Raw genomic sequence first — 27140 nt, 5'->3', positions numbered from 1 at the left:
GCTAAAGCCTCTGGAGTTGCGGAAAGCCTGCATCAGAAATCTTCTACATCCTGTCTTCAAATGATTATTTAATTATTATTGAGTTGGTTTTTTTGCACAAGCCTTTGAGCTATAAATAGACTGAGTGTTTGTCATGACAACCAATTACCCATTACAAAAGCAGTGAGGCTAAGTAAGGCAATTAAGTGGTGAAACAAAATTGTGTGTTGCAGGATCTCTCAGTGTGTTTCCGCTCACATATGTGGGTGAACACACAACAAAATGTTCCTGTGTGGAGTTTTGAATGGGAACATTTGCTGTGTTGTGTTTCATTTCTTGCTTTTTTAATGTTTTAAAAGCAAACTGTCTGCTGACATCATTTAAAATACATAATACTCTTCTGTGCTATGTTTTTTTATTTATTTTAGAAGTAGCAATCATACAAACATGTTTTTTAATTAAGTAATAAGCATCATAAGTTGTATTAAGCAATAACAGTTTGAAGTGAATGGCCATTGTTATACACAACAAGGGGAAAGAATGGCTGTAAATGTCTCATTACTTCTAAATAATGACTGTTAACACACCATCGTAAGAGAATAACTCAAAATTCAATAAATATTTTTCATTTAAGAAGTGACTGAATAACAAGCACAGCACATTTGTTCTTCTAAGCTCTGCTGCAGTGACTCTTGATGACTGAATTACTATTTGTAGTAAGTTTTTAAGAATAGCAGCTCATTTTGACTGTTGAATCTTGCTGTTCTGTGTCAGCACGCTGCGTAATTCTGTGTCTATTAGGTTTCGTCCTGTTTCTTTCAAGTTCCATATCTCACTCTTGCAGCAAACTAAAACTTGTTGCCAGAGAGTGACAAGACTGACAGTGATTTTAGAAAAAAACAGCTGTAATAGGACTTCTCATTATAAAAAAATGGTGATGTATTACTCCATTTGTTAAGTTTCAAATCATAGGAAACAGTGTGGTATAAACAGAGCACGTGCATGCACACATTAGAGGCATTACTGCATGTTGTAGGGGGGTTATCTGCATCAACACGTGTACATTAATGTGAGGATGACAACTGAGGTTCAGAATAAAACAACATCCTGCTTAATACAAATAACATGTCTCTGAGGTTGCACAGCAGGATACTTGCTTTGCCTGGGGGCCACGTTAGCAAAATGACAGGAGATCAGGGGCCCAATTATAAACAAATATTAATTATATTTATTGGTATATAACAAAATTAAATTGCCTGTTTCCACCTTTTAATGTTTGCTGTCCGCACTCATCTTTATTAGGCCAAAATTGTGGTTGCAGCAGCCACACACAAGTCAGGTGTGCGCAGGGCTGGGGTGTTTCTAGGACTTGAGAATATTTGGGGCTTAGCCTGGACCTTTGTTGGGAGGACTGGGAGGGATCCTCCACTGGCACCTTTTGTGATTAAAAAAAAGCTCTATTTTGATGCTTTGTATGCACGCTGGCAGCGTAAAGCACAATATCAGAGAACAAGTGACGGTGAAAGCAGCCTGCTGCATCACCTCACATAGCTTGTGTCTTTGCCAAAAAGTTACAAGGTAGCAAAGACAGACTTGCATAGAGAACAAAAAAGATTCGGACCGAAGACTGAATTTCAAATATCTCTGTTTTTCATGTTTTAGGGCTGTACAGATAGTGAAACAATGTGTAAACAGCTCAGCCCATGTTGGACTTTCCTCAGTCCATAATGAGGCATGCATACTGGTGCACCATACGTATTATAGGTCACTCTTACAGGTGCAACTGGTCAGTCATCAGCAGCTTGATTAGCACACATGAAGACAATTTCCAACAGGCCACATCATTACAAGTCCAATGAAAAGCATGATCTGCAGCTGTGAGAACGGTAATACCCCTCTATACCAGCAGATGGCAGATTTCTTGATTTTAGCACTTTGTTTTCTCATTTTTCTCCTGTGCCTTAATGTGCCCATCATGCTGAGTTGGTGGAAAAAATGCAGACTATTGTCAATGAGGGCCAACATCGTGGGACACATTGCAGTGACTAGGGCAACGGTCACTCAAAGATGGGCCAACATTGACCGATGGCCGACCATCGGTCTGGTGTGTCAGGACCTTTATTTACATTTAAAGTACATAAAAAATCGCAGTGTGAATTCATTTATTGTCATTGTAAATGATCCTATCACAAGCCAGATTTGACCTACGGGCCATAAGTTGAGTATCACTGCTTCATTGGAAGGCAGGCTATCCTGGAGCACATGTTGTTGCTTTACAGAGCCTGAGTGCAGTTTATAGACGGACCAGGTTTGTTAAGCCTAATGGTCCTTGTATTGATTGGCTGGGGTATCCTCACAAATCGCAGGGGTAGAATGAACAATGAGATTCTCATTGAGGATCTCTAAATGCATTTCAGCTTGTAGTTTTATTGACCCTCTCTGGAGTGACCAGTGAGGGGTTTATTTACACACTCTGCTCGCAGCCTATTTCTTACAATGGCACAACGGATCCTTGAAGAAGATGCTGAAGGAAGTATTGTACATCATCCCCTGCACAGCTGACTGGTTATAATGAAGTGAACAGATTTTAATCATATCTAAAATAAAGTGGCTATGGTTAGTAAAGTTGGGAAGTGAAAACGATGAAACGGTATGCAAATGAATACGTGATTAAATAAATGAGGCTACACTGAATAAATGAATCAGCCCAGGACAGAACTGCTAATTAGCTGCGCTGACTTCACAGTCAGTGGGCAGAATTACAGGCTTATCGTTCAGCTGCTGTCAACTCTGTGCAGCTACTGAGCCATAAGAAGACTGTGGCCATCTTTAATCCCAGGCTGGATCAAACGATGCAGGTTCTCACATCTGTGTTAAGAGTCTGATGAAAGGTGTCAAACTCTGGGTTTCCGTAAGAGTCACTGCTGCAGATTATGTGTGCACCATTCACACACAAAGGACATAATCACAGAGAGCCTTCTTATCTGAGCGGCATGGAAAAACACGCTCACCCACACGCATAATGCACACATACAATAGATGGTTTTTACACAGCATTTCTCTGCACCAATAGTAACCTTTGTGCTCCGTAGCTGATGCTTAAATGTCAAGTGGTTGTGTTAATGACTTTGTGTCTAGATTCCTAGAAATGTTTACTCCTTATTACCTCTGCCAAGGTGGTAATGTTTGGTTTGTATGTTTGTCAGCAGGATTACTGAAAAACTACTGGCCTGATTTTCGTGAAACTTGGTGAACTGATGTTGTATGGCCTAGGGAAAATCCCATTCAATTCTGGAGCAGATCTGAGCCCACGGCATACAAAAGTAATTTTCTTTTTTGTTAAAGGTCCAGTGTATAGGAAGTAGTGGCATCTTGGGGTGAGGTTGCAGAACTGAAACTTCCTCTGTGTGCAAAGTGTGTAGGAGAATGACAATAGCTCATGTGAAAATGCGAAAGAGCGAAAAAGCAGATGGACCTCTCTCGAGCCAGTGTTTGGATTGTCTATTCTGAGCTACCGCAGAACAACATGGTGGACTCGTGGATGAGGACCCACTCCATATGTCGATAGCAGCAGCTTGTTCTAAGGTGCTGAAAACACAACCATTATTTTCGGGTGATTATAAACTGATAAAAAATATAGTTCTGGATATCATATGCTATTTCTGCCAATAGATGCCCATTAATGCTGTACACTAAACATTTAACATTGCAAGATAACGCGTTTAGCCTTGGCAGATGTCTGCACTCTCAGAGTGTCACTCAAGTTACCCTTTAATTCAGTACTGTTCGTCTTTTTATTCATTTGTTCCTGACAATTTGCTTGTCTTATCAAAGGATAATGTCGGAAACTTGAGCGTTGCTAAATTGCCTAACCACATGATATGTTGCTAATTGTTTGTGGCATAGACATGTTTACCCTGTGCCCTCTGTAGCCTTTGAAAAACATCTATTGTTTGCTTTCCTAATGGACTGCTCTTTGGCTGCTAGTATATAGGGCAGTACTGGAAAGAGGCTTGGAAACCTCTGAGATACCATTACCATTAGCCCTAATGTTCTTTTAAAATGGAAAGAGCATCAGTACCCACACATGGAGACTGCTGTGCATGCTGCTGCTGCCGTTTGCGTAATACAGCCCCATTGTCATCATATCCTTCCAAGGTCACTTGGCCTGTCCCCTTCCAGTAAGTAACAGAAATTAGCCTCTTAGCACAACAGGCACTTTTCTGCACTTGATGAGCTGACACTGAGCTTTCTACACTCTATTCTCAACATTCCCTTGCTCATTTCAGTATTTCTTGCTGTGCAGTCACGATAAAATATCCTGGGTTAATGTTTAAGTTTTTCACAAAATAAGTGTTTGCTTTAAAGATACACACACACTCTCAACCCACAAGCCCTTTTTACACAGAGATCACACTAAAGGGACACTATAAAAATGCCTCTGCATTTTTGCACAAAACCACGGCAGCATCAGCCCCCTCCAGTGTGTGATTTTAGATAGCATGCCAGCATCGTGAACCCAAAAGAGGCATGACGTTCTGCTGTCCTTCTTTGAGTTAGCCGCTAACTGCTATTAGCTGCTTGAAAAACGTGAGAGAAGGGTGATGAGAAAAGAAAGAAAGAGAAGGAAAAATTACCTGAAAGTAGGCAAAAAAACCCCCAAACAAAACACACAAAAAAGAAAAATTTTACCTCAAGAAAGTGTTAAAAACAGAACTGCAACATAATTTATAAAATAATATTGAGAGAATTATAAATATAGTTTTCTGGACATTTTTCCATAATTTTTGGATAATATCTGGTAATGCCCCCCACTAATTTTCAGATCATTCCCTGGTCACCTTTGAGCAGTAAGGTGCTCTGTATGTTTTTTCCCCCGTGTTTTATGAAATAATTTGAAGAAAATGTATGTTGATGCAGGTGTTAAAGGCTTAAATCTCCCATGGTGGGTTGCACCTACCGTTAAAACATCACACCTGTCATGCCAATGGTCCCATTCCCCAATTTTGTGATCGTACCTTAAAAAGAGCAGCAAAGTGGCACAATGTTGTGATATTCATGCCTTGAACAGGCAACATAAAGGGTGCTACAGTTTCAAATGACTCTAACCTGACAGAAACAAATGGAAAGGGTGACCCCTTTCACTACACTTTCCCTGAGAGTCAGGTTTTTTTGCATGATTGTTTTCAACGAGGACATGGAGCTCAACATGGTTCGCGACAGTAACATTAGTTACACAGTGATTATTTCCTGTTGTGCCTCAAAGGTCAGGCTGTCTCATCAAACCAAAAAGGCATGCAATGTTAAACACTGCACCGTCAAACGTCACAGCCCGACTGAAGCTGATAATTGCTCAGACATCAGATTGGAGGTGGTTGACTTCGCTGACGACTTAATGAGCTTATAAAAGGAAATGGGAAAGTTGGCAGTGCTGTGAATAGCTGAGGATTGATTAGAAAAAAAATTAACTTTGAGGTAATGTTTTCCACACTGTCCAATCAAAATTATCACAGCAAATGTGTTTGAGGTGTTTGACTCAGGCATGTTGGGGTGCACTCGGCACGATACACCAGTGATGGCAATTACACCGCTGCAGTCATGACATCAACATCATTTCTGAGTGCACGCTGGGCACGAATGCGTGCCTCAGTGATGAGAATTGCTCACTCACAAACTTGCTGTAAACTCTAACGCACCCGCTGATATCATTTAGCTGATTACTGTTGTGCTTTTGACAAATCATCCCATTATGTGACACAGAGCAGAATGGGCTCCACTCAAAATACAACCCAAACAATGTTGTACTTAAAACTCAAAATCACATTTTCCAACAATCAAATTGTTGCCGTTTGTTGCGCTGATGTTTTCATTAGCAGAAAAGCAGAAACCCAGAGATCGTTTGAAAGCAGTTACTGTAAAGCATGTAGTATAGAGATAAGCATAACATTATAGTGCCAGGTTCAGACATGGGTGGATTATGAGATAAGGGCCCCTGGGCATTAATATACAAAAGGCCCCACCATCTCTCTGAATTAGAAGATACACAGAGTTTGCAGTGGTTTTGACTCCTTTCCATTTGTTTTGCATCATTTTGTAGTCAGTCTGCATCTTTTTTTATGATTTTGCATCTCTTGCAATTTTATACATCTTTGTATTTATTTTCTGTCTGAGATTTATTTGTGTCTTTTCTTTGGTCATTTTGTGTCTCTTTGTGGTTATTTCATGTCTCTTTGAGGTATGTTTGTGTCCCTTTGTGGTCATTTTGTGTCTCTGAGGTACAGTATATGTGTTATTTCCTGTCTCTGACGTCTCTTTGAGTCCCTTTAAGGTATATTTGCAATTTTTGATTGTTTTCTTTCTCTTAATCATGTTTAGTCTCTCTGTAATTCAAAAGCATCTTTTTGTGTCCTTCTGGGATATATTTGTCTGTTTTGTGGTTATTTTGTGTCTCTCTGTAGTTCCGTTGCATCTTTTTGTAGCTGTTTTGTGTCTCTGAGCTATGTTTGAGTCTTTCCATGGTTGTTTTATGATTCTTTGCAGTCACTTTGTATCTTTTTGAAGTCATTTTCTGTGTCTTTAAGGTCATCTTGTATCCCTTTGTGATATGTTTTTGTCATTTTTTGTGTTTATTTATGCATGATATTTGTTGTCATTTTGTAGTCATTTTTAGTCTCTTTGCATCTCCTTGTGTTTTTTGTGTCTCGCATTTCTTTCTCTTTGTAGAAGTCTCTGAATTGTTTGTTTGCATTACTTTGAGATAATTCTGTGTCTCTTTGAGGTATATTATTGTCTTATGGTTGTTTAATGCCTCTTTGTAATTATTTTGTTTCTCTTAATCATCGTTGCTGTCTCCTTTGAGTTCCTTTTCATCTCTTTGTGGTCTTTCTGTGTCTCTTTGAGGTGGGTACTGTACATGTTAGTTTGACTGACATTTCGCAGGGGACCATTTTGAGCCCCTGGTCCTGTAGCTGGTAAGCCTTTTAATTAATCCATCCATGGGTTTAGATGTCATAGTAAATGAAGTGTCACAGATTCACCAACATTTTCTAACATGAACGTGTATGAAATTTGGACACATGTTGGTGAAATAAGTCTCAGACTTTTTTTTTATCCTCTCTCTGTCTTGATGAACATGATTCATCTTTTACGTTAATTTGCATGTTCTTTTATTCCCTCCTAGGTGGTGCATTCATTAGGCAGTGCAGAATACTCACCTCGAAATAAGTAATACACAGAGGGAAATAATTATTGTGATTATGCATAATCTTTGCCCGCACAGTTGTTTTTCTTTTCCAATTAAACAAAATTTATATTCGGAATACGCTTTGAATAACAAAGCAGGTGGTACCATTGCTTTCCACTGCTGTTTATGAGGAAAGCTGTGTGACAACTGCACTGCTACAGGCTGCGATGGTGGATTGTTTTTCCACAGAACATTTATAATATAGGACATTTTTCCCCATACTGATACTAAGCTTTGGCACAGACCCAGTGAGTTTACGTTCCATTTGTGCAAGGATTTATAGAGGGAGCTGGGTAGACAGAGGAAATATGTGTTTTCTAGAAAGGGAAACAATTGCATAGTTTATCTTTCCGGTTGGTGAATAAAACATAATGTGGTGAAATAACATTATGATGAGTTGTATGTTGTTCACTGCTTTCAGAGTATACGTTTTGAAAGTAGGTAATCTGAATCAGCGGCAACAGGTACAACTCTGTACCTCAAGTCCTATCACTGGGTACACCACAGGCCGCTGCTGTGCACCCACTGTGATCTCATGCAGCTAAAGATACAATGAATAGAACTAGTTGGAGCTTAAACAAGAGTAGATGGTTGGCAATACAACACGATCAATTTGGCAAATTTTGCTAACTACTATCATAATGTTCCAGACTGGTTAATCAAATACTGAAACTGATGTTGTTTCAGTGCAATTTCATACGTGTTCTCTGCTGGTGAAGAGGTGTAGAATTAACAGTACAAGCATCTCCTGTATCATTTCCATCTCTAAAGTTATTGTGGTTTCTGTGGTTGAAAAAGCTGAACCGTCATAAACTCTGCATGCAGAACCGAGCATGCTCACGAGAGTGGCAGCTGCCCCGTGAGGGTGAATAGGGTAACATTTTTAACTAATAGACATAACAATGAAACTTTCCTTGTTTATTACTTACATTAAGCTAATTATTTTTTGTGTGTTTTCTGAAATTGTTTGTCTAAATATGTAAATGATGCATTATCTAATACAATTTGATCGAAATCTGAACTTAAATAAACCTTAACGTGCATTTTGGACATTTTCTATCCACTAGTCTGAAAGAAGACAAGCTATGGAAGCAAAATTCCAAAATTGCCTGACAGAGTTTAGTATTAATTGCATCTTGGCTTCCATGACTGAAGTATATGTGTGAACCAAGAACCATTCAGCTGCCTCATCTCATGTCTAGGAGACCACAGCTGAAGCCAAACTGAATGACTGAATGACAGCGGGTTAATGATATGTCCTCACCTGTCAACCCTCTGCCATCATGACGAGCAGTGAAGCCTGTGGGTTTTGATATCTGTCTACCTGTGAAGGCCGGCATCTTATCTCACAGAACCAGAGGCAGGCAGTGGCTTCCTATGATATAGAGAGAGCAGCGGAGAGACACAGAGAAAGAGATAGAGCGAGAGAGCGAATGAAACCATTAGAAGTGCACCTCCCGGCACTATCCATACTGCAATCAATGCGGATATAGTACCCACAATCCACCACTCACTCAGAGACGTCCCGTCCCACAACAGTGGCTGGCAGTGACGGAGCAGAAGAGTATAGAGCTGCTTCTGAAATGACAGCTTAACTACAGGGAGGGATAAGACAGAACTGCTTTTGTCTTTTTTTATGTCTGCTTTCTATGCACTGCTCCTAATTTCTGAGACACTAATAAAGAGGGAAACTGTAAAACGTTGGCCACATTTGGAGAGCTTTACTTGAAGAGTAAGTTTGAACTCAAATGCTTTCTCAGTGAATGTCTGCATTTTAGAAAGCCTTGGTTAAATCAGCATCTGAACAAGAGCAGAGGAATTGGATCTCTCCTGCAATCATTAACTATTCATAAACTATTCATTAACTATGCATATAGAATGCAGCTTTGTTGCAAAACATATTCTGTGTTTCTGGATGGATTTTAATTTGCATCGAATACACTACAGTGCAGGAGCTAAAGATCAATACTCTTGTCTGAGAGCAAGCAAACAATCCAAGTCTGGTTGAAAGCTCTGTGGCAGAGGTTGCTGAGGCTTTGTCATGGTTTTGTGATCCTTGTGTTTTGGTGTGTGTGCATGCTTATCAGCTTGTATGATAAGCATGCACACACAGCTTGTAGCTGCCTCTCTAATCTCTCCCGTTTTCACTGAAACTCAGAGCAGAAACACAGACAGGCAGTCTGCATCCACTCCCAGCCTCAGGCGAGTATGAAAAATTAAAGATCCATGTTTTTCTGCTCCTCCTCCAACACTGCCGCAGATACACATCCCTGCATTTTAACAACCCCATTAATGTTATGTCATCTCTGCACAGCCTATAATATAGGGCTGCCTAATCATAAAGTATGAAACAGCATCATAAACGTCCAATTTCCAAAAGTCTCCAGAGCTTTAAATAAACAATCAACCCATGATATTTTTATATGGACCAAAATCATCACAACAGTAAGCCATGTAAACATATTACTAAAGTTATTATGGATTGCTCAGTTTCCAGTGGGGTCTGTAAATTGCATAACAAAAGATTACAAAGAGTTCAATCTTTAATGGAGTTGTGCTAAGCATAGAAAAAAAGAGCCATCAGTCATTAGGGAAGAAGAGGAGGACTGAGACCTTTCTAACACAGTTGTCTGTGCTACTTGCGAAGCCTCGGGCACCTATTTTGTGTTTTTTTGTTCACGTGAGGAGAGGGTTCAAACAGGGCTCCTGCAGCTTAAGACAAGGTAGATTTAAGACTTTTTTAATGCCATTTGGAAGTAAGTTAGGAACCAATTTCCGAACAACCACAATTAAAGAAGTAGAATTTTATTTTGCCCAAATGATTATTGCAACATAAAACATTTTGTCAAGTGAAAAGATTATCTCCGTCAAATGTTGGAAAAACAACCAGAGCAACATATCATATTATCAGAAAAGTATCAATTTTGTTTACAAACAGAAGAGGGAAATATCTGGCATTTCTGGCCTGTTTTCCGGCTGATGTTGTGTTAATCTGATGTGACATTTAACTGTTTAGACTCCCATCATGATGAGTTTGAGAAAAGGAATTTAGGAAATTATTAAAAACAAACAAACAACAACAACATTACCTGTTATATTAAGATTTTGCAATCCAATATCAGAAAAAAAGATTTATAAAATCCTTCTTCTAAAACTGTTGAGAGATTAATTTAACTTACTTTCATACCAATTAAGGCCCTATTTTTAGATTAATGAATTAAATGCCTTTTAAGACTTTTTAAAGATCCGCAGGAACCCTGTTTAAAAGGGAACAAAGCGTTTGAAGCTGTTGTCTCAAACCCATCATGTGGTTAACACTCATATATTTACAATTACAAATTAAAAATCATAAATCACAATCTGTTTGAATAAAGATGTGCATTCAAATATCACTACAGACAGTCATAAAGCTCATAATGCTGTTTAGTGAGATCAAGTGACATTTGATCATCAAATAAAAGCAGATGGATAACTAGCTTCTGATTCAGAAATGACTAAAATTTCTTCAGAAACTTGTTTGGTCACCCACTGCGGGCCACAAGATTGAAAGCTTCAGAAACAGCACATTACCTGGATCTTGTATTGAGAAATATTTAGTCAAACTGTTCCCAAGGTCAAGAATGAACCTTCAGTTCAAGCCTGAATTCATGTTTGATAGATGAATTTAATTGCCTGTTTTTTCTGGTGTGACTACCAACAGTGAACACCAGAAATATTAATAGTAGTGTCCATTTCATTAGCCTGTTCTCTATGCACAATATTGGCAGTGTCTGCCTCTTGTGTATCAGGACAGAATGTATTTAACCTTTTGGTGTGATCACAATACACTTTAGGATGTACAACTACCATTATCGTGTCCTGATTCGAGCAACAGTTCACCTGTTGACACATTTCTAGTGCAGTGAACCCTGAACACATTCAGTGAGGATGCACTGACGCTCCATATCTGAGTTACACGGAGAGGGAACTGCTGCTTGTTTGGGTCGTGACCAGAAGGGATACAAGTTCTTATGAGACTGCAAAGCATAGGTTACATAATCTGTGAGCCACCGCGAAGTGACGCTGGGGTCCACACTCTACTGATAGAAACAAACACTTGATGCAAACTTCCAACTGTCTCTCAAACTCTCCAATGTGGTCTCACCATGACATAGTTTGTTACAAAAAATTCCAAAAAATGTCATATTATAGCATGCCATAGAAGTTATATAAAAAATGGTGAACAGTATATCATTTCTTTTCTTGTGCAGCACTCAATCATATGATGACTCCCTAAAATGGCATTCAGTCAGCAAAACTTTGAGACCCCCTGATCAAGGATTTGGACTTAAAAATGCTTTAAAAATAATCTGTTAATTGTCTAAAAATGTGTGAAATATGTGACTACGGCTCTGATTTAATCACATTTGAGATCCCAAACTGAAGTCATGAGTTACTTTCTGACCTCTGCCACCTCATGTCATCAGGTCAAAAATCATGTTTGCAAGCAATTCTAAAAAAAAATGGAAGAAAGTAAAAAAGTTAGGGTTTCCCCTTGAACGTCAGAGGCTCAAATTATCAGTCAGCCTCAGTCGACTGAGATTGCTTTAAGTCAGGCAGTTTTTTTTCTGTGTATTGTACTTTTAGGGATGTTTTGCTCTTGATTTTCACGTTGGACTTTGCAACTGCAGACATGCAGTTTATATGTAGCATCGGCCGAAGCACCGTTCGCTTGTTTATTATATTATGTAAATGCTGCTATCACACTGAATGTCCCACAGCGCCCGTTCAAACTTCTAAATTTTTTGTAGAAAATGAAACAAATATTGGAATATTCATATTGAACATTCAAACCGATTTGATTCAGCTAACAGAATCCAAACATAATATTAGGATAACAATGGATCCCAGCATTGTCTCATATTCACCATACTTTTTCCATTATAACAGCCAAATAACATAATAAGCGTACATTACAGTTTTTCAGTTTATCGAAAGACCATCTTTCTTTGTACATCAGGAACAATTTGCGCTGAGTAATATCATTAATGTTATATAACCAATTTGATTATATACTGCATAACTGAGTGAGATGATTTCCACCATGTCAAACAGAGTCCATTTCTCTCTGCAAAAATATTATAGGCTTGGCTGAATAAAGCAGAGTGTCATAGTCTTTGAATACTACTTCACATAGTGGGACATGGAGCAGCTTTAAAGGCATACAAACACTCATTCCACTCACAACACAAATTTTTAGTGATTTGGCAGAAAAAAACAACAATAATTGGCTAAAAGCAGAAGATGCTGAACCTTTACAGGTTTTTCACACATATATGATGACATGTGAATCAGCTGTCAAAACAGGAGAGCAGATCAGTCACAAGGGAGGAGCAGTGAAGAATGGTGTACTGATGGAGAAGGGAAGGTTGCTGGCTTGCCCGAGCTAAATAAATAATCTCTGGGCTGCAGAATTGCAGGAGTGTGGGAGGAGGTCTACAGGGAGCATGGACACAGCGATTAGTAAAAGCGGATCCACTTATAGAAAATCCACCTTCATTATTTTTCCAGACTTCTGAGATAACTGATCCACATGCTATTGCTCTTCCTTATTACCACACCTTTATAATAACATTATGTAATGGTGAACACTGCACGTGACAGTGCACCATTCTGCTGATGGATGAGCATCTTTGAAAGAGGTGTACACTGACTTAACAGGGATGAACACTGTGAATACAAAACACAGCTCATAAAATATGCATATTTTATAAGGCTGTACTTATTCTCTCACTGTGTGAATTTTTTAGCTCACATTTCACTAACGAGTGACTGCAGAGCATGAAAACTAATCATTTCTCATCACTGAATTCACAATTTAGACTGCTTTTTATGAAACTGTCGCTGGAAATTGATGCAATTCCAAATACATAAAAAACAGGACTAGTAAAATGAGTAGGATCGCTTTTGTAAATCTTGTTTTAGCTCCATTTTTGTGAAGCTTAATATTTAAAGCATGCCTGTGGTGGATCCTCCTAACATAGATGCTTGTCAAGGGTGCCACCCGAGGGAGCCCCCCAAATCTCCCCTTTTTCTTCCTCCTCCTTTTATAAAAAAAATCAAATAAATCTAACATTACGGAAAAATTATCCAAAGATCTAATGTTATCTGTCGATGAGTAATTGGGAGGGCTGAGAGGTGGGCTTACTGTCCTACTGGCACATTTGGGTGAAACTAAAGCTAAGAAGGTGCCGTTGGGTCCAGGGTGAATGACTGCAGATATCCAACTTAAAATGAACTTCACTGCAGTGCAATGGCCGTCTGGCTTGACCGCTGTGATGTGGTCTGGACTGGAGTTCGAATGAGAGATTATATTTTGTAACTGAAGCATGCTCAGTCTGTACGCTTGTTATGTGGTATAGTCACAAAAACATGGGTTGCAAGCAGACATTGGCATAGGTATTTGCGCTTAACAATTGAGAATATGGGTGGTGATGACACAACACATGGACCCAAACTGGACCCTTGCAGACAGGCAGACGCGTTAACTACGAATTGGCCTTTAGAGTAAAACAAAATGAAAAGGGCTGCCCCTTGAAAGCTGGAGATTTGTAACATCAGTCAGTGACCCTCTCAGTCATCTGAGATTGCTTCAAGTCAAGCAGTCGTTTTTTTTTGGTTTTTTTTTTGGGGGTAAATACAAGATAAAGATAATATGTTATTGTGGGATGGCAGGGGAAGCTTGCCTCGGGCGCTTAATATGCTAGGTCCGGCACTAAAGTATGCAGCAATGCTACTTTACAAACAATATAGGTTTTTATGGGCTGACAGAAATTACTGACATATGACAACAATGGCGTTATTCAAAATCAGGAAAACAAAACAATCCTGCTCCACACAGCCCACATACCCGTGTAAAAACACATACAGAGCTCTGTTATTGGAGAACCTGCTGATCCTTAAATGGGCCACTGAATAAAAGGGGCTCAGCGGTTATTTTTACTTAAGCCAGGGCAATGACCTGCCGCATTAAGTGACCAGTCAAGTCCTGGCTGAAAAACTAAAAGATCAAACTCTTTTCCAGCTGTGCAGCAGTAAGCAAGCATGCCTTTTTTCACTGAACCTCATCTGTTTGAGGGAAAATAAAAGCATCACAATCACAGAAACTCATTTCTCCCTCTTGCTCTCTATTTTCTCACTTGCACATCACTGTTACATCAGCAGCCTTCTAACCTATTCATGTATCATATAGCAGCAGGGAAGCAGGCGGAAAGCAAGAGAGTCCTTTAATGAGCAGCCTTTGTAGGAGAAGTCTTTTTGCAGGGTTCTTTCTAATAACCTGCTGTTCACATCCACATGACCAATTACAGTCCGATGGGACTGCTCTTACATTCCACCACACAAAAAAGGTCAGGCTGGTCACAACAGAGGCATACAATATGTCATTTTGTTTTAAAAAAGAACTACAGGCTCAATCCTTTTGAGTTATAGGAATTCTATATGAATGATGAAGAGGTAGAGAGCTGTATATGGCACACTAGCTTCCACTGCACTGCAACAAACTGCTGTAACAATGTGGCCAAATTCTAACAATTACATATAGTTTTTTCCTAAATACAGTGAAACACTACTAAATCTTGATGCTTTTTTTTTTTTTTAAATCTAAAATTGCTGCGGTAAAAATACAGTAAAACACTGTAAATCCTGAAGCTTTATGGAGCCAATATCACGCTGTAAACCTCATATTCCTCTGTAAAATACAGTAAAAAGTTTAACAGTAATATAATGTTGACATCATTTACTGACACTGTAAAAATTGTACCTTACTGTTACAATTTTTCCAAAATACAGTAAAATGCTGTAAATCTTGATGATTTTTGAAGCCAATTCGGACTTGAATTCGGACCTCTGCTATACAAATACAATGAAAATTTAACAGTAATTAACATTTTTTTAACCATTTGAAACCCTGGCAAATGAGCTTGATATCTTTGAAAAACATGGGAAGAAGGCCATGAGAATCCTTAGCAAAAAGTACAAAATATAGAACTGAAAATCAGCAACAATAACAACAAAAACCCAACAACAGACAAGCAAACACCAATAGTGGGAAAATAAGAAGAAAGAAGAAGAAACATGCATAAAAATTATAATAATTCTGAAAAATAATTTTAAAGGTAAAACTATGTTAATCATAAATATACTTTAGTTTTAGAGATTTTATTTTAAAATAATAATTTCTCAAATGACAAATTTCTTGCAAATTGCCAGATATTTCTTGCCAGGTTGTTCATTGCCTTTTCCCCCATGTTTTCAAAATTAATCAAACCAATTTGCTTAGGGCTCAAAGGTTTAAATACTTGTGAGAGGTGGCTGAGCGCTGCATAAGAAAAATGATGTTGATCCTGGTTTCCATACAGTGAAACCCTGTAAATCCTAATGCTTTTTTGAGCCAATATTACACTGTAAACCTCATATTCTACTATAAAATACAGTAATACATTTAACAGTAATATAATGTTGGACTAATGTACGGCATTGACACTGTAAAATTACAGTAGGATGCTGGCAACTACATGTCATGACAAATGTACATTTTAAGAAATTGCTGTAAAAATACAGCCAACAGTAAGGTGCAGTTTTCCAACATACAGTAAAAAACTGTAAATCCTGATGCTTTTTGAGGTCAATATTAGGCTGTAACCTCAAAGTCCACTTTAAAATACAGTAGTAAATTTCACGCTAATATACAATATTTAAGTAATTTACAGTATTGACACTGTAAAAACACTACCAGGATGCTGGCAACTACAGGTGCCAGTAGTTTAGAATAATTTTACAGGATATTTTTTTTACAGTGTGGTGAAACCGTTTTCAACAAGGTCAGCGTCAGCTACAAATCAATAAAATTCCCATCAACTCTGAGGAATTCTCCAAGGTGCTGAAAAGTGTCCCCGAGCTCATCCGGGGGAGGAAAGGGCGGGACACACCCGCCTGAGCCCATTGGTACAACGTCACGCGCAGAAACTACCCGAGCGAGTAAGGTAAATGAATTACAGATGAGAGGAGGAGGAGAGATAGAAAGCTGAGGATGCAGGTTTGGTCCACAACACACAACCTCCCCAACACACAGCAGGAGCGGCTCGGTGAAATACAACTTCCAGTGGTCTCATCAGCTGACGACGAGGAGATGCGTCCGCAAAAGCTTTGATTCGACCCCCTTTGCATCCTCTCCCTCCTCTTCCTCCTCCTCCACCTCCCGTCTTTAGCGAGGAGCATCCCGCACACTGATTTCACTCCGACGGGCAGGCAGGCAGACGGGGCGGATTGACACAATCCAGACACGATGCGTGGATCTCCCCGACATGGGACAGCCGTGGGATTTATGGTGCTGCTGAACGCGCTGCTGCTTGCGACGCAGGCTGCAGAGGGAGTCTTAACGGACCATCTTTTGGTTCAGTTGCACGAGGACGCACAGGATGGGGCGCACCAACTTGCAACACAACATGGGTACCAGAGTGCCCGGAAGGTAGGGATACTCGGGTACAGGGACGCTCGCTTAGAATTGTCTCGCATATATTTAACATTTTATTTTTTAGGAAAAAAACTTTCAGGAATTATTTATTATTGCAAATAAAAAAAATGCAACATAAACTGCTAAAACGTAAACATATTCTTCAAGGAAAAATTCCCGCGATCAGAAATACTCAAACACAGAGAAGAAAGCAACACAAGCAGTCCAGTAGAGAGGTTTCTCGTGCTTTAATTTTGGTTTGACTTCATTGCACTTTTGCTTAATTTGATGACGTCATTCCTACTCAACTGCAGGCCCTGGACAGTAGGTTGCCCACTGGCCTATGGCCCTGAGGGATCAAAGCTGCCCAGACCTTAATCATTTATATTTCCAAACGCATCCAATTTCACTGTTTGGAGAAAGATTTTTTTGTTTTTGTTTTTACATTTCATTTCTTGGAACATGAAGTTAGGGTGTATTATTAAAAAGTCAATTAATGGTTGAGGAGATTCTTGTTTATTTACATTGAATTAATTTGAGTATATGTTTTATTAAAGCAGGGGTTACCATTTTTCGCATTAAATTGTGTAACATTCACATCAAAAACACACAGAGTACATATGCATATTTAGATTGCATATCGTGGCACACATGGCCTTCTCCTGCAGACATTTTACTCACCTGCGTCTCATTAACTAGCTTGACAAATGCATCGCATGTCAAAAGACGCATAACAAGGCATTTATGGCACACCAATAGAAATAATACCCTGACAGTGTGTGTGCCTTGTCACATGTCAAAATAAATGTGTGGGTGAAATTGGCCGGAGCCTTAGCCAGTGAAGCGTAGCACAGAACAGAGGGGTGTCTGCGCTGCTCTGAATGAGGAATTTCTTCACCTTTTTTTTTTTAACTCCACATAAAAATTAAGCCTTGTTATAATCTGTAACTCATCATAATGTGATATGTGTGTGGTGGTTGTGCAGCATCACCAGTCCTTTTTGCTAGTTCCTTTTCTTGTAGATCACCCCCCCACCCCATCTACTGGCTCCCCGGTTATGTAATCTGCAGCTATATTTGTCTAAATGGGATGTGCATCATTAAACATTGTCTGTATTGTTTGAATTATCTTATATTGTTGCTTAATTAACTAGACCGGGACACAGAACCGCGATCCACATACAAATGTGAGCACAAAGAGAGATAAAAGACAGAGAAAGAGTTTTGCCATCAGCCAATTTTCAAAATAATTACTAAAAGAGCATTCAGTAGATGTGCACTATTTGCTTTTTTATTATATGTATCATAGGCTTTCATCTATTCTTTGGGAAATAACAGTAGAATTAAAGAGCAGCGGAAGATAAGAATAATCCTCATCCTTCCATGAGAATTTCATTTTGCACATTAGATCTGACAGGCGCATCTGAAAGCATTTATTTTGAGGATTGACCTGAACCCTGGCTGTTACTAAAGCATAAGGGGGTCTTTAATCTGTGCACAGTGCCGGAGGGAAAGCTCTGGATGATGCATCTCATTTCCCTGCCCTTGTGATTTATTATGGTTGATTCCAGCACTGTTCTCCAGTCCCTGAAAATAGAACCGAGGTGAAAGCCAGGGAATCAGTGCTCTTGCTCCCACCTGGAGAATGACCGGCCTATTGTATAGTTCTCCCACTTTGTGATTGCTGCCTCTGTGTTTGTTTTCTGCTTCTGCTCCTGATCCATCTTCCTACCTCTGTCTATTTTTTTTCCCAGCTTCCCTTTGGAGAGGGGCTCTTTCACTTCTATCCTCAGGACACTTCAAAGAGGCGGAGCAAACGCAGTGCCCGCAGCAGACAGCGGCTCCAAAAAGACCGCAGGGTAAGCAGACACACACAGGGATGCACACTGAGAAAGGCACACTGTGTGTTTACTGTATGCATGTGCCTAGAAGAGTGTGGCTTCACTTTGCACGACAATGGTTGTTTTGAGACACGTGTCCATGTGGAATACAGCACAAAATCAGGGCTTTAAAAATACAGGCAGAAAGTTGGATGCCCCTAGCTTGCAAAAGAATCGCTTATTTATTATTACAGCTTCTGATATGCAGAAAACTGAAAAGGTAAACTCAGCTCACCAGGGATACATGACATCAAAAGCCATGAGATAAATACAAAACTCATTATAATGACAAGCCAACATTATGAGATATACTTCACTAGCCAGGGATGTGGAATAAGAAAATAGTATGAGGGTGATAAAATTAAAAATTAAAATTCAGAAGCAGGAAGAGATTATTGATTTGTCACGCTGATGTTGAACACATTAATAAAATTCCAAGTATAGAGTGTAAAATGCGTGAGTATTTATTCTTATTCTGAAGATGTTACGGTGATGATGACTTCAGGAGCACTGGTCCCCAGTCAGTATCTTAAGGTGATAGGTGTTGCAAATTAGCTATTCCCTGCAAACAATACATACACTGCATCTGTTTTTTGTGCTTAAAGATGTCCATATCAAATAAAATACATAAAACTATAACCCTGACCAATGTTATGCCAGTGATTAATAAGAAATCATATACTCTGTCTCTGCAATGATGATAAAAAACAAAGGCTGACAGAATTATCAATACATTTTGATGTTAATAATATATTCTGTAGTATCGAAAGTATCAAAGCTTTAAAGCACATCTACAAACACATTTTCAACCTAAGGCTGCACAGATGACACAACCAAAAAGAAAGAAATGGTCGTCAACATGTGGCTGTTATGGCAGTCTCTCCAGCAACCAACCCACCACACTGGAGGCGTGTTCATCGACTTTCTCTGTACCAGCACTGTGGGCAGGAAATTATTCCATTTTTTTCTTTTTTCTGTGGTATCTAAAAAGGTACCAGGTATAATTTTTATGCTAGTGTTGTGTTGAAGATTAAAATTCTGGTAGTGATCATGGATTGATTACTTAGCAGGCCTACCAGGCACAGGCCCAGGGACCCAAAGGGTCAGGGGATTGCCCTGGCCTTCACTTGCAAAATGTCAAACGTCAAAGTAACACATAATGACCAGAGCACTCAAAATGCCCACAAAGAGACATCACTCGACAAAAAAAGACACAAAATCACTTCAAAAGGACATAAAGAAAACTAAAAGGAGACATTAAATGACCACAACAAGATGCAAAACCACAAAAAGATGCATAATGACTACAAAGAGATGCAAAATCACCGCAAAGTCCGTCTGCCTTGTAGAAGTCCTATGTAGGAGATGTGGTGGGGCTCTTTGCGTACCTGTGCGAAGGGGCCCATTGCCTCATAATCCGCTCAAGACTGTGACAGCCCTCAAATGGATCATTTTTATCAAATCAACAGGACAACTACAATTAAATAATTGGATATAAATTGTGAAAAATTGAAAGCACTAAAACCTGAATATTCATTTCAATGAGTTGTTGCTAATGTGTGGAAAACAAGGATAGGAGAACACAATTTGTCATTATAGATATATTGATACTTATGGTTTTGTGCGAATTACTCTGTAGACATATTTTGATACCACTCTATCATAAGCTGTAGCTCCTCGCTGCTTTCTGTCTTGTCTCAAGAAAAAAAAAAGCCACTGTGTTTTTGCCATCAGGGTAACTCAAAACCCTGTGGAGTGCCACTAATTCAATATCCAGCTTCAAATCACTTATTAAAACTCCCTCTTTATAGGCATGCCTTTTGGTGATACTTTTGGATTTTTGTCCCAAGTATTGCTTTGAATGTTTTCCTCGTTCTGTTTTTGTGTTGTATGATTTGTGTTTATATGCTTTCTTGGAAAGCGTTTCATAAGACACACGAAGAAAGTGGGTCTAGTTGTTGTGGCGCTGCATTTGCATTGAAAACGACAAAGGTAAATTATTGTAATTGTATTGTATTGTGTTATATTCTAATATACTAATATGCTATTCCAAATGATATATTGCAATAAAAAACATGATGATAGTTGCGGACAAAAATTTCAAAGCTAAAGCTAAGGTAAAATTTTTATTTTGATGGAACTAAAAAGAAAAAAAAAACACCATTAATTGATGCAGAAAAGGTACAAACTGATGAAGTAAAATATCACCAGAATGCAGGAAATTAAGTTTTTGGCACTTGAACATTCTCAGGGGAGGACCCCCAAATGTTGAGTTTCATATGCATCACCCCAAATGTTAAAGAGAAACCTACACCCTTGTGAGGTATCATCCGCTAGTTTCTTTTTTTCTTCTGACCCACACTCCAAAACCTAAAGATAATTAATGTACAGTAAAAAGACAAGCTTGAACCAGGTAGTGTTTTCATTTTTGCTTGAAAAAAATACTTAACACTGATTCTCAAAATACCGTGGCTGTAGATTAACTTGGCGACTGGACTCAATGATAAATTGACAAATCATGTCAGCTCTACTTCATAACATAAAACACAAAAATATGCCATATCTTCAAGCTCTTATTTGTAAATAAAACAGTTTGGCTGCACGCTGAGCTCTGTGTGTTTAGTTCTGTCCACCGTCGGAGCCGGTGAAAGTGGAGGTCCTGCTGCAGACAATCAACTAACCTCTCTAATTGTGGTTGTGAGAGGCGCTAATGAAAATAAATGCAAGCTACTCCACCGAGCTAATACAGCTAATGGAAGTGAGACAGCACGGACATGGGCAGGTCTACGTTCCAGATGCTGGCTTTTTAATCAGATGCTTGACTTGCTCATATGCGACACTGCAGTTATTGATTTCTGTACACCTCTGGAATGGATGAGGTCAGCTGGTCTGATTTAATGTTGCCTGTTTATCATTCTGAAGTGTCGTCTTCCTGTGTTGCAAGGCGCTACAACAGACGTGTGTCAGGTTTACACCTGTGAAAACAACAGAAACTAGTTTGTTACCTCTAAACATTTATGCACACATATGCAAAAAAGCCTTAAAGGGATAGTTCGCTGATTTTCATACAGCTTTGTATGTAAACAATTTGGGTAGTATGTGTAGTGAAATGTGGTAAACTTTCTTCTATTTAACCAGTGCCTTGATACCCCCCCCCCCCAGAAAAACTCCTCTAAATGATGTTAAATACAGTATGTCATTTCCTCTCAAAATCGGACCAAAATCCAATCAAATGGTAAAACTAAGCAGTGCTGATCGAATGTAAATAAAGACTTTTACTACACTGCCTATTTCGTTCCTTAAATATGTCAAGCAACATATTTAAACACAGTGTTTAGCTGTAATAGTGAGGTTGTGAACAGGAAGTGCGCGTCAAACTGTGTCCTGCAGAGTGAAAACAGAGGCCAATGAACAGAGAAGTGGTAAAACGAAGCAGCGCTGATCAAATATAAACAAGATTCTGTTCCTGAGCTGTATATTTCTAGTTTAGCTGTAATACGAATTTCCTGGCAGCCATTGTTTTACTTGGACCAGTCTACATTATGTCACCCACCAGTGGAAGCGTCTGGTAAGGCGTGATGCATTCTGGTAGTTGCATCTCTCTACTGCAGTGATTTTATGTGAGGATTCTCTTTATATTGGTGAAATACCTCTTAAGAAGGGGTGTGACCTTTTGTAGTAGTCTGTTATTTTTCTATTTAAAGCAGTCATTCCACGCTGATTTAATAAACTTAAAACAAGTCTAAATGAGCAGCTGCCTCGTAGTGTGTATTGGATGGATTTCCCCAGTGTCCCAGGAGCCCTGTTCTTTGTTGGACTCGATTAGTGGAGCATGTTGACCCACTTCTGACTCACCCAATAGCTTTCCCTTATATTCCTCCACATCTTCCTCTATGCTCCCTCGTCCTCTTTTGTCCTTTTACATCTCGTGTCCCACATTAATTTCAAATGAGACATCTATTCATGCACACATCCGTGCTTTCACCCCATCAATCCATCCAGCCATGGTTCCTTCCTCCGATATTTTTTTTTACATGAGACACATACATTCAAAATCTATTTAAAGCATACTATAGGAGGCATGTGTGAAATAAATAAAGGTGTGTAATAGAATAAATCTTTGTGAATGAGCAGCATCCCTTAACCCTGAAAGACACATGGCTGAGAAAGCCTTCAGGAAAATAAGGGTGAGGAGAAAGGAGAGAGGCGGCACAGCTCTTTGATTTGAAGTGAACTGGAGCGTTGTGATTCGCGAGCAGGCAGTGGGCAAAGGCGGAGAGTGATGGTGGTGCATGGGCACTGTTTGATGTTGTGAGTGGGCAGCCTGACATGCTGTCTCAAGGGAAATACCAGCTCTCCTGCCAAGTGATGGAATAAATTGATGATTGATGGAGAGAAGTGAGGGGGAGGGGCTGTGGGGATAATGTAGTGCTGGTAGTTTCCCTACGAATGTAAATGACATTATGTGACGACAAATGTAACACGAGGCCAGTTCATGAAGAAAAAAAAATATCTGAATTATTTTCACCATTGAAAAAAAATGAGATATACATGTTTATACAGGGATTTTTTTTAAGCTCTGACTTGTCATTTGAAGGACTCGCTGACATGTTGATTTACAGTGTGTGTGTCTCCTGATTGCTTAGAGTATGCCATAAAAGAAATCTCTGGCTGAATAGGCTTTGGCCGTTTTAAAAGGCCATCTTAAGTGCTGCTCTGCTCTCTTATCTGTGGTAGGAAACACACCGGACAATGCCTGTTTCTCTCAGTCACACAAGAGTGAATTTGCTAAGGGTTAGCACAAAAGAGACATTTAGCCACAGGGACCTGTTTCAAAATGTGAGACAGGCATTTGTTTTTTGGTTGTTTTTTTTATTATTAGCAATAAAATTTCAGGCATGAAAACTGAAAGGAAAGGAATGGAAAGGAATCTTTGCCAATTAAATGTTAAAGCATAGAGTTATTTGTAATGAAAGTCCAGTTAACATAAAGAGACAGAAAAAGAACCTAAACCATCAAATGAAATTGGGGACAAACATGTTGTTGACAATAAATTTCAATTTGAGAGGTTCTCTTCAGGCTTAATTTTGATATAGTCAGACTCTTATGGAGTCAATGATTCATGCTTCCTTTACCTCTCCTTAACCTCTTCAGTTTTTCCACATGTGAAGGTACCTGATTGATGAAACAGGAAATGGGAATTCAAATAAGAACGGCTGAATTAATATGGCTTCCGTTGATTGGCGACATCCTCACTCAGCCCTGTCTCTTAGAAATTACATTTTTATATATAACTAGTTTGAAACAGCTAATAAGTTTTGAGGGAAAAGTAATAGCAAGCAAATTAAGATTTCTTTTCACAAAATGAGGAAATGTTGCAAATTAACATATCTGGGAATAATGCTGATACTGAAGTTTTGGCAACACGTTCACTGAAAACATATTTCAGTTGTTTTCTGCCATCATAGGCAATCTTGCAATACAGTATCCAATCAGAAGTTGTTGTTTTCAAGAAACATGAAACTGGTTCCGTTCCCGCATCTAATTTGAACTGTTTAGAGCAATTCAACCAAAAAAAACCACATTTGTTCAGAACCCAAAAAGTTGGTTCTCTGCTTCAACCAAATATAACAATATAAGAAGTTTTTCTTGACCTGCACCGTGACAATATCAGTGAGCTTGTCATATTGTCCATGTTGGAAAAAGAGGATGGAGGAGGCAACAACGGAGAAATCAATTGTCACATAATAAAGAGCTAGTAGTGGTCTCATTAATAGCTGGTTTATTAATAGTTGCTGATGACATTTGGAGTGCCCCAACAGAACCATCTTATACAGATGAATTAAACATTCATTTTTAGCTGCACATTCCAGACGTCTGGTATGACTTTTTTAACTTTTTTATTTCTTTTATTGGTTTGAACTTAGGTGTGCTTTTACTTTTACTGGTTTATCTATTATTTTATCTTATTTTGTTTTTGTTTTACTCATGTTTTATCTTTTATTGGGAACTGAAACTTACATATAATATAGTCAACGGCAAGTAACATTAGCATAGATTGTTGTTAGGGATGGTCATTTACCTCAGCATTAACTTATAGCTTTTAGCTCTTCCTACAGCTAGCTGACACAGTGTTGAGGTTTTTGTAGGAAAAAAGTAGGTTTAGTACAAAGAGTTCCTCATTTTGACTTCATGAATCAGCTGGTCCTTGTCCACTGGAACACTTTCAAAGCCAGCGACAGATATAAATAGAAACAAACAGCATCCGATGAATCAAACCGGCATAAATAAAACCAGTTTAAGCTGGAAACAGCTAATTTTGTGGAAATGGTGTGATAGTGAATACAGCATTATTTAACCAAAAGCATGATCACTTAACCAACAGGATTGTGGAAACAAACCTAGAAATTTGGTGTCAAAGTCCTGCACAGTTTAGTAACATACATAAACAATTTCTAGGAGAGAGGGATGCCTCACAACTGGTGACTGAAATAAAGGCAGGGAAGTACTGGGAGTGTATTGTTTGCTTGATTTCTAAATGTGACATCATCGTCAAAGACACCCAATCATTTTGATGACATCCGCCAGCTAATCAAGCACCTAAATTCCAAGACATTTATCCCATCATTTATGTCCTCTCTCCTATGTTATCTTCTGCTGCTTTATAAATGGTATTGTGGCAGCTTTCAGCGTGCATTTGTAATCCAAAACGCAGCTGTTCAGCCGCCTGTGAGTGCCTTTGATGATTCAAAGAAACACAAGCATATTTGTGAGTGTAATTGCTGTGGCTTTTTGTTGTAAATGTTCTGAGAGGAAGAAAAAAAGAAAAGAAAAAAAAAACTCCATCCCTTGTGTGACAGGTGAGTTTGGAAGCTTTGGCTCCAGCTGCAGCCGCTCTGATTAGCAGGAAAAGAATAGCCCTTTTGATTTACATGATGTTCTGTCTTCATGGTACAGGAGAGCACAGCTGGGTCTGCTGATTTCCTGCCCGCAGAGCAGCAAACGCCTACACCTCGACCGTCATAAGAAATCCTATTTCTAGTTTGTGTTCCTGCGCAGGCATGGCCGTGCACTTCGATCCCCATTTCGCTCTTTGCATGATCCTTTTAGAAAAGGTTTTGTGAGATCATTTGATGCCTTTAAACTGACCCTGACATGGCATTTCTTTTGCTTTCAGGTGAAAAATATCTTTGAGCAAGAGGGTTTTAGTCGTCAGAAGCGCGGCTACAGGAATATCAATGATATTGAAGTTAACATGAGTGACCCTCTATTTACCAAACAGTGGTATCTGGTGAGTAATCAGCCAAGCAGCTGTCTGCATGCCGCCTGACCTTCAACACCAACCCACATTCTTCCACCTTAATTACTCAGAGACCAGGCATATTCCCCACTACTTTCTGAATCAACGCTGTTATTCATCTTTAATTAGCCTTGCCAATACTGTCCTTGCCACCTCATTGCAACGTTCATGTTTCCTCCCCTCTTGTTTACCCTAAGCGTGACTTTTAAGCTCACCATCACTCATCTGGTGTGTCGCTGACATTTACTTCCCCTTCCTCTCACCTTCTCCCGCCCCCCCAACACTCCTTATCCATAGCCTCCCCTTCCCTTACACAGACACACACACAGACACACATCCTCCACACTGACTAATTTTCTAATGGCAGCTCACCTGGGTGCCATGAGTCATGGATGTTCTCCATATTGTCTGAGTGATTAGATAAACACAGGCCAGGCAGACGGGACCCCTGGGCTGGATCTTAATGTGGCTGAAGCTTGGCAACTGGGCTACACGGGCAAAGGAGTTACCATCGCAATCATGGACGACGGTGGGTGCAAAGTGCTGATGAGTCTTACCCTTGAGAGCTGTCTGAAAACGCTCAATTATACCTGCATATATTCATCGTTCTGATTTAATTAATTACTTTGTTCACATCTGTTTAATTAATGGTACAATAGATAGTAACAAAAGACTGTCTTACAAAATATGTAGATAATTTGTTATGAGGAATATGTTCTAATAATTAGTTCAGACTGGTTTGTCATTCACTGTTTATATGATACACTCCATCAAATTAGGATTTATTATAAGACATAAGACCCAAGTTTTCTAAAGGCTAAACCGTTCAATTATAACTATTTATTTACAAGCTGGCAAAACTTTGCAACATTTTGGAAAAAACATTAAACTGCTTTATTCTGTGTTTTTTTTACTGGTTTAAATCACTGGGTCCAACCTTTTTTTCTATATAATAAGACCTCAGGGGAGAAGTTTCAGCTGGTTGCAATCTGAAATCCTCACCTCTAGATGCCACTTAAATCCTACACACTGTCCTTTTAATCCTTTCAGTATATCTCTGAAATTAAAATCATCAAATATGGAGTAAATAAAAACTTTCTGCATGTTTTGTCAACTTTTATTCTGAAGAAAAGGTGTTACTGTATCTATGGTAAAATGTTTATGAGTTAAAACCAGCTGTGACACATCAGAATTGTGAATTCATGCCTTTTTCTACTTCCTGTCTTCCGTCTCCTGTCTTGAGGTC

General features: G+C 39.1%; 2 protein-coding genes across 2 annotated transcripts in view; one reads left to right on the top strand and one right to left on the bottom strand.

The window, feature by feature from the left end:
* gtpbp2a (GTP binding protein 2a) overlaps nt 1-27140 on the bottom strand; it is a 76090-nt gene that overhangs the window by 22856 nt on the left and 26094 nt on the right. Inside the window, exon 2 of the mRNA XM_088086979.1 lies at nt 8487-8597. The gene's annotated coding sequence lies outside the window, so the exon portion shown is untranslated. The remainder of the gene's footprint in view (nt 1-8486; nt 8598-27140) is intronic.
* The window catches only part of pcsk2 (proprotein convertase subtilisin/kexin type 2), a 34185-nt gene continuing 23308 nt past the window's right edge, over nt 16264-27140 (top strand). Inside the window, exons 1-4 of the mRNA XM_042502122.2 lie at nt 16264-16730; nt 18469-18573; nt 25772-25885; nt 26315-26423. Of these exons, the coding sequence (XP_042358056.1) occupies nt 16548-16730; nt 18469-18573; nt 25772-25885; nt 26315-26423 (511 nt within the window). The 5' untranslated portion in view covers nt 16264-16547. The remainder of the gene's footprint in view (nt 16731-18468; nt 18574-25771; nt 25886-26314; nt 26424-27140) is intronic.

The sequence above is a fragment of the Plectropomus leopardus genome, chromosome 13, assembly GCF_026936395.1.
Source record: "Plectropomus leopardus strain MGB_pleo_1.0 chromosome 13, ASM2693639v1, whole genome shotgun sequence".
Taxonomy (NCBI): domain Eukaryota; kingdom Metazoa; phylum Chordata; class Actinopteri; order Perciformes; family Serranidae; genus Plectropomus; species Plectropomus leopardus.
This window is presented reverse-complemented; position numbering and strand designations above follow the sequence as displayed.